Genomic DNA, 12,468 nt, shown 5'->3' with positions numbered 1-12,468 from the left:
GCACGTAACTGCATATCTCACTTTGGCTTCAGCTCTTCTGATAGGTCATTGTTCTCTTCCCAAACCAGCATGTCTGCCGTGTAGCGCAGCAGCAGACGGGCCAGCGTCCGAGCCCTTGCTTGAAGACCTGGATCCATCACACACTCCTCCTGGGACACACATAACGGCAAACGTCACTGAGAGTCGTTTCGTTTTTAGTTCAAAGACTTTTTGAAGACCAAATCGTATATTTCATAAAGAAAATGCTTTTATTTAAAAATGATTTCCAGTAACCCTTTAGTTTAAGGTCCAATACACAGTATTAACTGGTTGCTATTTAACATGCATATTACCAGGATATTAGCTGTTTATTAGTACTTATAAAGCACTTACTAATGCCTTATTCTGCATTACCATATTCTACATCCCTTAATCCAAACTAATACCTAAACTAAACATCTATTAATAAGCAGTAATTAGAAGTTTATTGAGGCAAACCTCATAGTTAAAGGTGCAGTGTGTGAATTTAGCGGCATCTAGTGGTGAGGTTTCGAATTGCAACAAACAAAAGTTACGGTGGCCGACAGGAAGTGATGTCATCGTCTGAGACAGCAGAGAGTAGCAGTTCAGCAATGAGGTTTCTTTACAAGGATAAATTAAGAAATTATGTTTACTTAATTATTCAGTAAAACAATATGTTATTGCGAATATTATTGTTACTTGTTCATCATCGTGTCAGTGTTTTATTCAATGAACTAAGCTTGCTTCCTTGCACAAAGAGCAACATAGTAACGAAACGCGTTTGTCCGTTTAGGGCCACCGTAGAAACATGTCGGCACATTTCAATGATCGGGAACCCGCGGTGTGTGTAGACAGAAACTGCTCATTCTAAGGTAATACAAATATAACGGTTCATTATGCAAGGTCTTTATGCTGTCGGCTACGCTAGAAACATGACCACACAATATGTCGACCTCCATAGAAGGGGGCGCCCGCGGTTATGGAGATATAAATGTCTCATTCTAAGGTAATACAAATATAACGGTTCATTATGCAAGGTCTTTATACACCACTGAAAACATAGTTATGGATCTTATATTGCATTTCTGTCAATAGATCCTCAGAAATATTACAGAATGCATCTTTAATAGTGAGAATTGAACCCTAATCTAAAGTGTGACATAATTTTCATATTTTTCACATTTTATTTTTTGTATTGAAACTATGGTAAATACTGGTAAAATTAAAGAACAATCACATTAAAAAAAATAAACACTTTATGGCATACCATAAAAATAAGCTGTAGTCATTTCCGGTAGATTTTACAATGAATGATTTCTCACCTTTTTAAATACATTAAAAGCATTAGCATGTCAAAAAACACAGGTGTTTGATCGCATATCCAGGGGATATGAATGTTTTTTCCTTATCCCAATATATAGCCTCACATAGCGCTGAAAAGACAGCAGTTTCTCCCAGAAGTCAGAGGGCAAGAGTGCATCATTCTTACGCCACATCAACACGGCCGGTTCGGAGAAATTGACAGGCAAGTGTGTCAGTACGTAGCCGAAATAAGAAATGAGTTGCGTCGCTGGTGGGAATGTTCAGGTCTTTGGCAATCCAGTGCTTTCAGTTGGATTACAGCTCTGGTTATAGGCAGCCACGTACTGACAGCCTTGCCTGTCAATTTGATGAAAATGAGAATTTCCGAGCTCGAGTGGATGAGAAGATTTTCGGTGAATGATTTAAAGGTACAATATGCAAGAGTTGTTTGCCGCTAGAAGGCGCTACATTCCAAACAACAACAACGGCGTAGCTTGATGACGATGTGAAGCAGCGTGGAATGATGGGAACTGTCGTTTTAAACTCCACCGTGGATGTAAATCAGTCAGACGGGAATCGAAAAAACATATTCATGGATGAGGTTAATTTTTTTTTTTTATGAAATCCTTTTTGTGGCGAGGGTGGCGTGGTTCAGCGCGGTCTGTAATGGGAGAGAGAAGAGACGAGCCGGAAGTAGGTCAAGTGCAAATGACGAACACCGGTGTCTTATTGCAGTGATCGGCGTGGAGAGACCGCTTATAAGCCGCGCGCTGGAACGAGAGAGAGACTGGAGAGAAAATTTGACGCAGAGAAAGAAAACCGGTGGATCCGAGCTCTCATTTTTGAACTGTTTTGTGCCGTCGCGGTTGCCACGGTGAATGCGCGTTGTGTGCGACTTTTGTTTGTTGTGTTTTATTTTAATAAAGTACGAGTCCCAGTCACGCAGACCCCTATCTTCTTCCTTCATGACTCTTGAACCTCATCACACTTTTATTTCATTAAAATGAATTAACCGCAATAAAAGTAAGGTTTAATACTAAATTGGTTATCATAGATGTTACTGCATGTTGAATTCATTATTGTGATAACGCTGTGCAGTTTTACGTGTTCTAAACAATTGTTGTAAAAGTACACTCGAACATACCCACATCATTTGCCAAAATACTGATTAATCTTTATGTATAACACATGCTATATTTATTTACATGGCCATAAACATCACACGTGATAAACAATGTCAATAAACTAAACACAAATCTAAAGCAATAATACTTCCCTTACATAAACATAACTATTAACGAATGCTACATTTGGAAAATATAAAATTAAGCATGCTTTGTCGACAGAACCAGCTGCAATCGGTAAAGAATAAGTGTGTTCCGTAACGACTGCACGAAACAAGCTAACGTTTGTAGCTTGATAGACGCTACAACTACAACTTCCGCATTTGTCAAGGACTCCACGCAGTACGAGCGGAAACCGAGGGTAACTCGGATATGACGCAATTGACTGGCGACTCCCAGCTCCCCCTGCTGTAACGCCCCGTTTCCTTGGTTAAAATCGCAATTTTCTCATGATTTAAAAATAGTTGGAAACATTTGGGATACTGTAAGTAATCAACTTAACAAAATATATAACACTGGCCTTGAGATTATGGGATATTGTAATGCAAAATTCTTACATATTGTAGCTTTAAACTGTGGCCTTTGTCTCACATGACCTTAGAAGATTTGAAATACAGTGCACGAGTCATGTGGAATACTTTTTATTTTTGTTTATTGATAGCCCGATAGCACTTTCACGGTGTGGAAAAGAACAGCTTGGACATTCTGCTAAATACTGCGACAGCAGCCTCACAGAGGGAAGACCACAAAAATAACATCACTGTTGTTTATTCTCATTTGTATATTTGTCTGATATCTGGCAAGAAGTCAAGCTCCCAGAGGACTACTGCAGTAACCTTCTAGAAATCCTCAATTTTCTGAACACCAGATCATCACGATCTGTAACATCTCCTAAAAGCCAGTCACTCCAATAATAGAGTCCAGGTACCGAAAGTGCTCATAAATTGACTGTGCAAGCAGCAAAAAAAATAAGACACAAAACACGTCAGCCCCTTTGAGCAGGATATGATGTTTGTAGTTTCGGGTTAATGCCCATCTGTCATGTTCAGATCTCGCCTGAGGGTGTCAAAGACAAAAAGGCACCTGCTGTTTTCCCACAAAGGTGAGTGTGCGGCGAGTGTGGATCTAGAGCCTGATCTGATCACGTCGGATCTATTGAATTATCAGCCCACTGAAACAGACCATCTGCTTTCCAGGCCACAATCCAGACACAGCAAGAAACCAGGCATGACATCCCGTATCAGTACATCCCAGCTTTTTGATGGAATACTGGGATTTAAATACATGTTTATACCCTTAAACACCAAGTCTATTAGTTTCATTCTAACACATTTATTTACTTGTACAACAAACCGTCCCAGTCCCAACTCGCTACTTATACTACGACCTAAAAGTATGTTCTCTTTTTGTGAAGAAAAAGTACATGCTTTTGAGTGTGTAGCAAAAGAGTATGCAAGCTTTGGGACATACTATCACGTCACCTTTAACACACAGATTTGTCGCGCGCGTCACCGTAAACTGCCCTGTCAATCATCCTGTTACCGTAAACTGCCCCGTCAATCATCCTGTTACCGTAAACTGCCCTGTCAATCATCCTGTTACCGTAAACTGCCCTGTCAATCATCCTGTTACCGTAAACTGCCCCGTCAATCATCCTGTTACCGTAAACTGCCCCGTCAATCATCCTGTTACCGTAAACTGCCCCGTCAATCATCCTGTTACCGTAAACTGCCCTGTCAATCATCCTGTTACCGTAAACTGCCCTGTCAATCATCCTGTTACCGTAAACTGCCCTGTCAATCATCCTGTTACCGTAAACTGCCCCGTCAATCATCCTGTTACCGTAAACTGCCCTGTCAATCATCCTGTTACCGTAAACTGCCCTGTCAATCATCCTGTCACCGTAAACTGACCTGTCAATCATCCTGTTACCGTAAACTGCCCTGTCAATCATCCTGTTACCGTAAACTGCCCTGTCAATCATCCTGTCACCGTAAACTGACCTGTCAATCATCCTGTCACCATAACTGACCTGTCAATCATCCTGTCACCGTAAACTGACCTGTCAATCATCATGTCACTGTAAACTGCCCTGTCAATCATCTCGTCACAGTTAAAATCCTGTGTTGAAAAATGTTCGATCTTATTTGATTTCCTAGCGTTTCGAGAGAAATGTAGTCGCACGTTCATCTGCAGTCGTGGGTCTTTCATGCGGAGACTCTCCTCGTGTGTTTGTAATATAATGAATATAATGATGCATTTAAAAGGTAATGGCTAAACGTATCTTTCCAAAAGTTCACAATGCTGCCGCAGATGCAATATAATGTAGACAACGTTGAATAAATACATTTGTGTCAGGTTAGATACTGATAATGAATCACTCAAACCCCTTTATCTAAACCTCTCTACATAACCACCGGACTCGCACATCCTCCATGTCTGTAGTTTTTTAACACTTTTCAGTCGTGTTTGTAGTTCTAACCGAATCCTCGTCTAACGCGCGATGGGTTGTGGGCAATGTTAGCCGTTAGCGTGCGCATCGATCTGCACTTCGGATTCTGACCGGGAATAGTAGATCATCCGGGTCTCTTTGCAACACTCATTTCAACATACTACGATTTGGGGCGTACTAATTCTATTTTCGAATACTATTTAGGACGGATAGTATGCGAATTGGGACTGGGCCACCCTCTCACGAAAGGCTTTACTTATTCTTCCATCCCTGTAGTCTGTTTGTTTTTTCCAGCTGGTTTTGCCCTCCTGTGTCACTTTCCCACACTCTGTTTTCCCACAGAGGGTTTGAGGGTTGGAGGTTAGCAAACGCAGGGGCGGAACCGTTCCTCTGACCTCAAGGCAGGAAGTTAGTTCAACAATACCGTTCACGACAACAATCTTAACGTCGATAAGCTTCTGGAGAATGAACTGTACCGTTTCCATAGCAACTGCAGTGCCAGGGTCGTGTTGAGAGCAACAGGGTCCGGTCTTCCAAGCCTCCAAGTCTCCGCAATCGCAGAAACCTCCTCCTGATGAGGCATGCATCTGCGGTTGCAATGTAAATAATAATAATTATAATAACAAATAACAAATACATATTATAATATATAAGAATAAAAAAATATTAATTTTCATTTGTTAAAAAAAAAACCATATCAAACAGTTAAAAAATGTAACAAAAAAAAGCTAAACAAATAAACAATAATGATGAGTGCATACCTTGTAGCGATGACTTTTGTGCACACTCTTCTGGAAGCATTCTATGCAGAGTACACAAGTGGGATCTATTGCACAGTCCCTGGAAATACACATAAGGATGATTCAAGGCAAGGAAAGCAATAGTGTCAAAAGCAGCCTATACACTGAACTCCTCATTAAAACTTCATTGATATATTATATATTATAATAAAACATATATATGTATATATATACAGGTCCTTCTCAAAAAATTAGCATATTGTGATAAAGTTCATTATTTTCCATAATGTAATGATAAAAATTAAACTTTCATATATTTTAGATTCATTGCACACCAACTGAAATATTTCAGGTCTTTTATTGTTTTAATACTGATGATTTTGGCATACAGCTCATGAAAACCCAAAATTCCTGTCTCAAAAAATTAGCATATCATGAAAAGGGTCTCTAAACGAGCTATTAACCTAATCATCTGAATCAACTAATTAACTCTAAACACCTGCAAAAGATTCCTGAGGCTTTTAAAAACTCCCAGCCTGTTTCATTACTCAAAACCGCAATCATGGGTAAGACTGCCGACCTGACTGCTGTCCAGAAGGCCATCATTGACACCCTCAAGCAAGAGGGTAAGACACAGAAAGAAATTTCTGAACAAATAGGCTGTTCCCAGAGTGCTGTATCAAGGCACCTCAGTTGGAAGTCTGTGGGAAGGAAAAAGTGTGGCAAAAAACGCTGCACAACGAGAAGAGGTGACCGGACCCTGAGGAAGATTGTGGAGAAGGACCGATTCCAGACCTTGGGGGACCTGCGGAAGCAGTGGACTGAGTCTGGAGTAGAAACATCCAGAGCCACCGTGCACAGGCGTGTGCAGGAAATGGGCTACAGGTGCCGCATTCCCCAGGTCAAGCCACTTTTGAACCAGAAACAGCGGCAGAAGACTGGGGAGAAGGAAATGGCAAAATGCCTGAAGTCCAGTGTCAAGTACCCACAGTCAGTGATGGTCTGGGGTGCCATGTCAGCTGCTGGTGTTGGTCCACTGTGTTTTATCAAGGGCAGGGTCAATGCAGCTAGCTATCAGGAGATTTTGGAGCACTTCATGCTTCCATCTGCCGAAAAGCTTAATGGAGATGAAGATTTCATTTTTCAGCACAACCTGGCACCTGCTCACAGTGACAAAACCACTGGTAAATGGTTTACTGACCATGGTATTACTGTGCTCAATTGGCCTGCCAACTCTCCTGACCTGAACCCCATAGAGAATCTGTGGGATATTGTGAAGAGAAAGTTGAGAGACGCAAGACCCAACACTCTGGATGAGCTTAAGGCCGCTATCGAAGCATCCTGGGCCTCCATAACACCTCAGCAGTGCCACAGGCTGATTGCCTCCATGCCACGCCGCATTGAAGCAGTCATTTCTGCAAAAGGATTCCCGACCAAGTATTGACTATTGAGTGCATAACTGAACATAATTATTTGAAGGTTGACTTTTTTTTTTTGTATTAAAAACACTTCTTTTATTGGTCGGATGAAATATGCTAATTTTTTGAGATAGGAATTTTGGGTTTTCATGAGCTGTATGCCAAAATCATCAGTATTAAAACAATAAAAGACCTGAAATATTTCAGTTGGTGTGCAATGAATCTAAAATATATGAAAGTTTAATTTTTATCATTACATTATGGAAAATAATGAACTTTATCACAATATGCTAATTTTTTGAGAAGGACCTGTATATATATATAGAGAGAGAGAGATAGTTGATGATAGGCATCACACACATGACCAGCGTCAGCCAATAGTGAGCCTACGTGTGACGTACAACACAGAAGCGCTGTTACACTAGTGAACTGACTCGAGGCCCACAGAGAAAGAAATTAATAGTTGAAATAAAGTCGTTATTTTTGTTGGTTTTTGCGCACAAACAGTATTCTCGTCGCTTGATAAACTTAAGATTGAGCCACTGTAGTCACTTGGACTATTTTATAACTTTTCGGGGAACAAGTGTCAATCCCTTAGAAGCCTATGGAGGAGTGATCCAGCTCTCAGATTTAATCAAAAATATCTTAATTCGTGTCGCGAAGATGAACGAAGGTCTTACGGGGTTGAACAACATGAGGGAGAGTAAATACTGACAGAGTTTTCATTTTTGGGTGAACTATCCCTTTAACAATACATTTGTAACGCAAGTAACTTAATTTTATTGACATCAGTAACTGTAATCAAATTACATACATTTTAAATGTAATGAATTACTTTACTACGTTATCACGAAAAGTAATTAGAATACAGTAACATTTAGAATGTTACAATGTTACAATTAGAATGTACAGAATACAGTTACTTTGTTACGCGTTATACCCAACTCTGATGGTGACTTCATAAACTGTGAAGTATTTTATTAAACGTTCTCCATAGAGAGCATAAGCCCCTCCCTTTCCGCTGGACCACGGGACCTTATTTCAGAAATATATTGTATGGTAGTCAATGGCGAAAGACAACAAATATTTGGATCCCGTTTGAATTGTGCCCTGAATTACACATATGATGTTTGTCAATTTAAAAGATACATTTTAAAGTCAAGAAAGTCGCAGTTTTATGTAAAACTGTGAAAATACGTAATTACAAAGACTACAAACCCAAAAGGCGCGCATGTGACGTCATACCTTTTTTCTCAATGAATAAAGCTAACTTTACTGAAGCTAACGTCTGTCATTTCTTCTATAGTCTAACGTTATAATCGTAACGTTACGCCTGTGTGTTTTGTACCAGACTGCACACACACACACGAGCTTGGTGACGTACATAGTGCGAGACGAGAGATGTAGTTCATGGAGCGATTTTCACATAAAACTAAATGTTACTCTTCTGTTTTATGACAAACTGTGACTTTCTTGACTTTCATAATTATCTTATAAATTGACAAACATCATATGTGTAATTCAGGGCACAGTTCAGACGGAATAAAAGATAAGTTGTCTCTCGCCATTGACTACCATACATATTATTTCCGAGATAAGGTCCCGTGAGCCGGAAGCGGAGGGGCGGGGCTTAGGCTCTCTATTCTTCATACCTGCAGGAGTAAACGGTCTCGCCCTCCTTGAAGACACGCCCACACTGCTGAGCTGAGGAGCTGCTGTTGTGTTGCTGTAGCTTCTCCAAGCCCACACAGGGGTCCTCCCCAAAAAGAAAGCACTCCAGAGGATACAGGAGGCGTTCCTCAACCTTTTGCTCCTCCTCTCCTTGTTGTGGTTCTCTCTCTAGGCAGTAAATAAGGGGGACCTGCTCCCCCAAATAGCGGAGTATAGCAGCCCCTCTGTCTGAAGCCTCCTGCCATTTCTGGTGGCAAAAGAGAAAGAACATAAACAATATGATAAACTAACGAAATACATTAAAAGTGGTGGTTCAGGATTTTGGACATCGGACCTCATTTCCAAGTTAGCCTGGGTGTTATTTATCAGTGGAGACAGTTTTCAAAAATTGTCATCCAGTCCTTCCAGTTGCATAGTTCGCCAGTGCTAGGCTAGCACGAGTCAACGGTATCTGCTAGCCTGCCATTAAAGGCGCATTGTGTAATATTTCTGAGGATCTATTGACAGAAATGCAATATAAGATCCATAACTATGTTTTCAGTGGTGTATAAAGACCTTGCATAATGAACCGTTATGTTTTTATTACCTTAGAATGAGACATTTATATCTCCATAACCGCGGGCGCCCCCTTCTATGGAGGTCGACATATTGTGTGGTCATGTTTCTAGCGTAGCCGACAGCGAACACACAGCGCTACAGAGCGCGTTTCCTCACTACCTCGAAAAAGAAGTTTTCAGTGGTGTATAAATACTTAATGAACCGTTATATTTGTATTACCTTAGAATGAGCAGTTTCTGTCTACACACACATTTAGGTTCCCGATCATTGAAATGCGCCGACATGTTTCTACGGTGGCCCTAAACGGACAATCGCGTTTCGTTACTATGTTGCTCTTCGTGCAAGGAAGCAAGCTTAGTTCAGCGAATAAAACACTGACACGATGATGAACAAGTAACAATAATTTTCGCAATAACATATAGTTTTACTGAATAATTAAGTAAACATAATTTCTTAATTTATCCTTGTAAAGAAACCTCATTGCTGAACTGCTACTCTCTGCTGTCTGAGACGATGACATCACTTCCTGTCGGCCACCGTAACTTTTGTTTGTTGCAATTCGTAACCTCACCACTAGATGCCGATACAAATCACACACTGCACCTTTAAAAACAGTTTTACCCACTAGAGATGCGCGGTTGGCGGTTATAACCGCGGATAAACCGCGGATCGGGCGGATGACGTGACGAAAATTTTTTTTTAATTAAATTCGGGCGGGTGGCGGGCGGTTTCTAGTATCACGGCTGTCATCAGCAGCGCCTTGTATAAGCGGATGGCGGGCGGGAAAATTGGTCAAAAACGTTGGTGCGGATTGATGGCGGACGGATGATGAGTTTTGTGATGCGGTTGCGGATGAAATAATAACCCATCCGCGCATCTCAATTACCCACTCCGCAGTTCACCAGAAGCAAATAAATGATAACGCCAGACTATCGATGTAAATGTCTGTTGAGAGAATAATGTTAGAAATCAAACTGCTCTTGCATCTCAATGATCTTATTACATTTACAGGAACTAGTTTCTCAGCAGCGGCGGAAGTTTACTTTGCTCCGGTTAGTAGTACTGCGCCGAAAGGAAAACACAGAACAGAAGCGCACTACAGTCGGGACGTCTAGCTAGCTAGTAGTAGCCTTGAACAACGATATTGAAACATTCGATTGTAAATGAAGGATTTGGCACATGGTGATATACTCTGCTTCTGTAGTGATGAGTGTCAGCGGCAGGGAAATACACTCGCGTGATTGTCATGTGGACCGGGTCTCTCGGTTGCCTAGCTAACTTAATATCACTCCGCCGCTGCTGTAGACTGTGCTAATAAATACAGGGAACGAAGTATAACTATATTGCAATGTGATGAAAGGGTAGTTTGATTTCTAACATTATTCTTTCAACAGACATTTACATCGATAGTCTGGCGTTATCATTTATTAGCTTTTGGTGAACTGTGGAGTGGGTAAAACTGTGTTTAATGGCAGGCTAGCAGATACCGTTGACTCGCGCTAGCCTAGCACCGGCGAACTATGACACTGGAAGGACTGGATGAACATTTTTGAAAACTGTCTCCACTGATAAATTACACCCAGGCTAACTTGGAAATGAGGTCCGATGTCCAAAATCCTGAACCACCCCTTTAAATGATCATATGATGAAATATGGAATTTTACATTTTTAAATATGGGTGTTTAAAAATTACATTTTAGCAATCAAAATATTCTCCTCATTCCAAAAAAAAGGGTAATTGATTGAAATTAAAAAGTAGTAAGGCCCACTTTTATGGTGCTTTTGTGACTTTTAAGCTTTAGGTCACATTCATTGTAGTTGCATGGAAAAGAGTGACTAGTACACTAATCAAAAATTGTCCTTTTGTTTTCTATGGAGAAGCAAAAAATTCCAAAAAATTAATTGCAATACTGTGAAAGTCAAGCTTGAAAACTAGTTTAAAGATTGTCTTCATTGTTGGCACAATCTAACAATTATGATGAGTCTGATCACAGTCTTCCCAATCTTTTTACAAACATCTCTTATTGTTTAGAACAGGAAGAAATATATTTTAATTATAATATAAATTGATGACTAAGTTGACCTCCTTGTCTGCCACGGGATCATTCCAAGGGTCAGTCCTGACACATACTTGCGTTTAAAATCTTCCGCAACATTCACAACCAAACATTTCTAAACTTGTTAAATGTTATAGAGGGATCATTTTGAAGAAGTATAAGTTAGTTAACCACATATTAAATATGGTTAGAATATGCAAGACTACATTCTGTACTAGCAAATATCAAATAAAAAACTGCTATCCTGTTTATAAATAATGAAAATATATTTATAAAAAAGGCTGCATAAAAAGGTGAAAAAAAAGTTGCACAAGGCCGAAGACCTGGTCAAAATTTTGTCTCTCAAAATGTCTTATTCAACCCAATTTAAGTGAAAGTGAAACTCTTTATTTATGATTCTCGTAGTTTCGTAAACAAATTAAACTTTTAAAAGCATCAGCCCGAAAATGTACCTAAAAAACTGCTTGTTTTTGCAATAATTTTCTACCAGCCATTTAACACAAAATATTAACAGCGCATGTTATAAATTTAAAGAGACAAAAAACGTACTAAATGTCATAAAATATGCGATGGTGTAGAATAGAGCGCAGTTAAACCTGTTGGTTTACATGCTAGATGATAAACAACAATCATGTCAACAAAATCTAGTATGTGACCAAAATGTTCAGCATTAAATCGAAAATAAAACATAATCTACAGGTTTACCACGCAGATTCAGCATATATCTTTCCCTGCTAAAAGCACAATCTATTGAAAAACCCGTGACACGCGATTGCATTTGTGTCTGAAGTGGTTGAAATCAAATATTTACCGTGCTCAACTGTACACCGTTCAGCGACTCCGCCATGATTCAAATGCCGTAAAGCGTCACCACAGCAACACATCCAGGACGGATTTGCAACAGTTTAAAAGTCTTGATGGATTGAATTCTTTAATATAACAAAAATGTTAAATATAGGCTACATTTAAATGTCATCACAGATTGTAATCAAATTATAAAAGCATTTGGTTTGACACACAAATTACATAACACAAAAAATAATAATATAAAAAGTTATAATAATTATTCTATATTATATAAAAGTAGTTGTTGAATGTATGACGTTTTATTATATTAGAGTATCCGTATACTGGAAGATTCAATCA

General features: G+C 39.6%; 1 protein-coding gene across 1 annotated transcript in view; it reads right to left on the bottom strand.

Annotated features, from left to right (window-relative positions):
* ubr1 (ubiquitin protein ligase E3 component n-recognin 1) overlaps positions 1–12,202 on the bottom strand; it is a 55,218-nt gene extending 43,016 nt beyond the window's left edge. Inside the window, exons 1-5 of the mRNA XM_077240127.1 lie at positions 12,134–12,202; positions 8,689–8,954; positions 5,640–5,718; positions 5,355–5,465; positions 22–149 (exon numbers count right to left, since the gene is read on the bottom strand). Of these exons, the coding sequence (XP_077096242.1) occupies positions 22–149; positions 5,355–5,465; positions 5,640–5,718; positions 8,689–8,954; positions 12,134–12,169 (620 nt within the window). The 5' untranslated portion in view covers positions 12,170–12,202. The remainder of the gene's footprint in view (positions 1–21; positions 150–5,354; positions 5,466–5,639; positions 5,719–8,688; positions 8,955–12,133) is intronic.
* Between the last annotated feature and the right edge of the window lie 266 nt (positions 12,203–12,468).

Source organism: Siphateles boraxobius, unplaced genomic scaffold (assembly GCF_051911475.1).
Source record: "Siphateles boraxobius isolate OS27281-9 unplaced genomic scaffold, OSU_SipBor_1 22, whole genome shotgun sequence".
Taxonomy (NCBI): domain Eukaryota; kingdom Metazoa; phylum Chordata; class Actinopteri; order Cypriniformes; family Leuciscidae; genus Siphateles; species Siphateles boraxobius.
The sequence above is the reverse complement of the archived record's forward strand: the minus strand, read 5'-3'. Positions and strand labels throughout refer to the sequence as shown.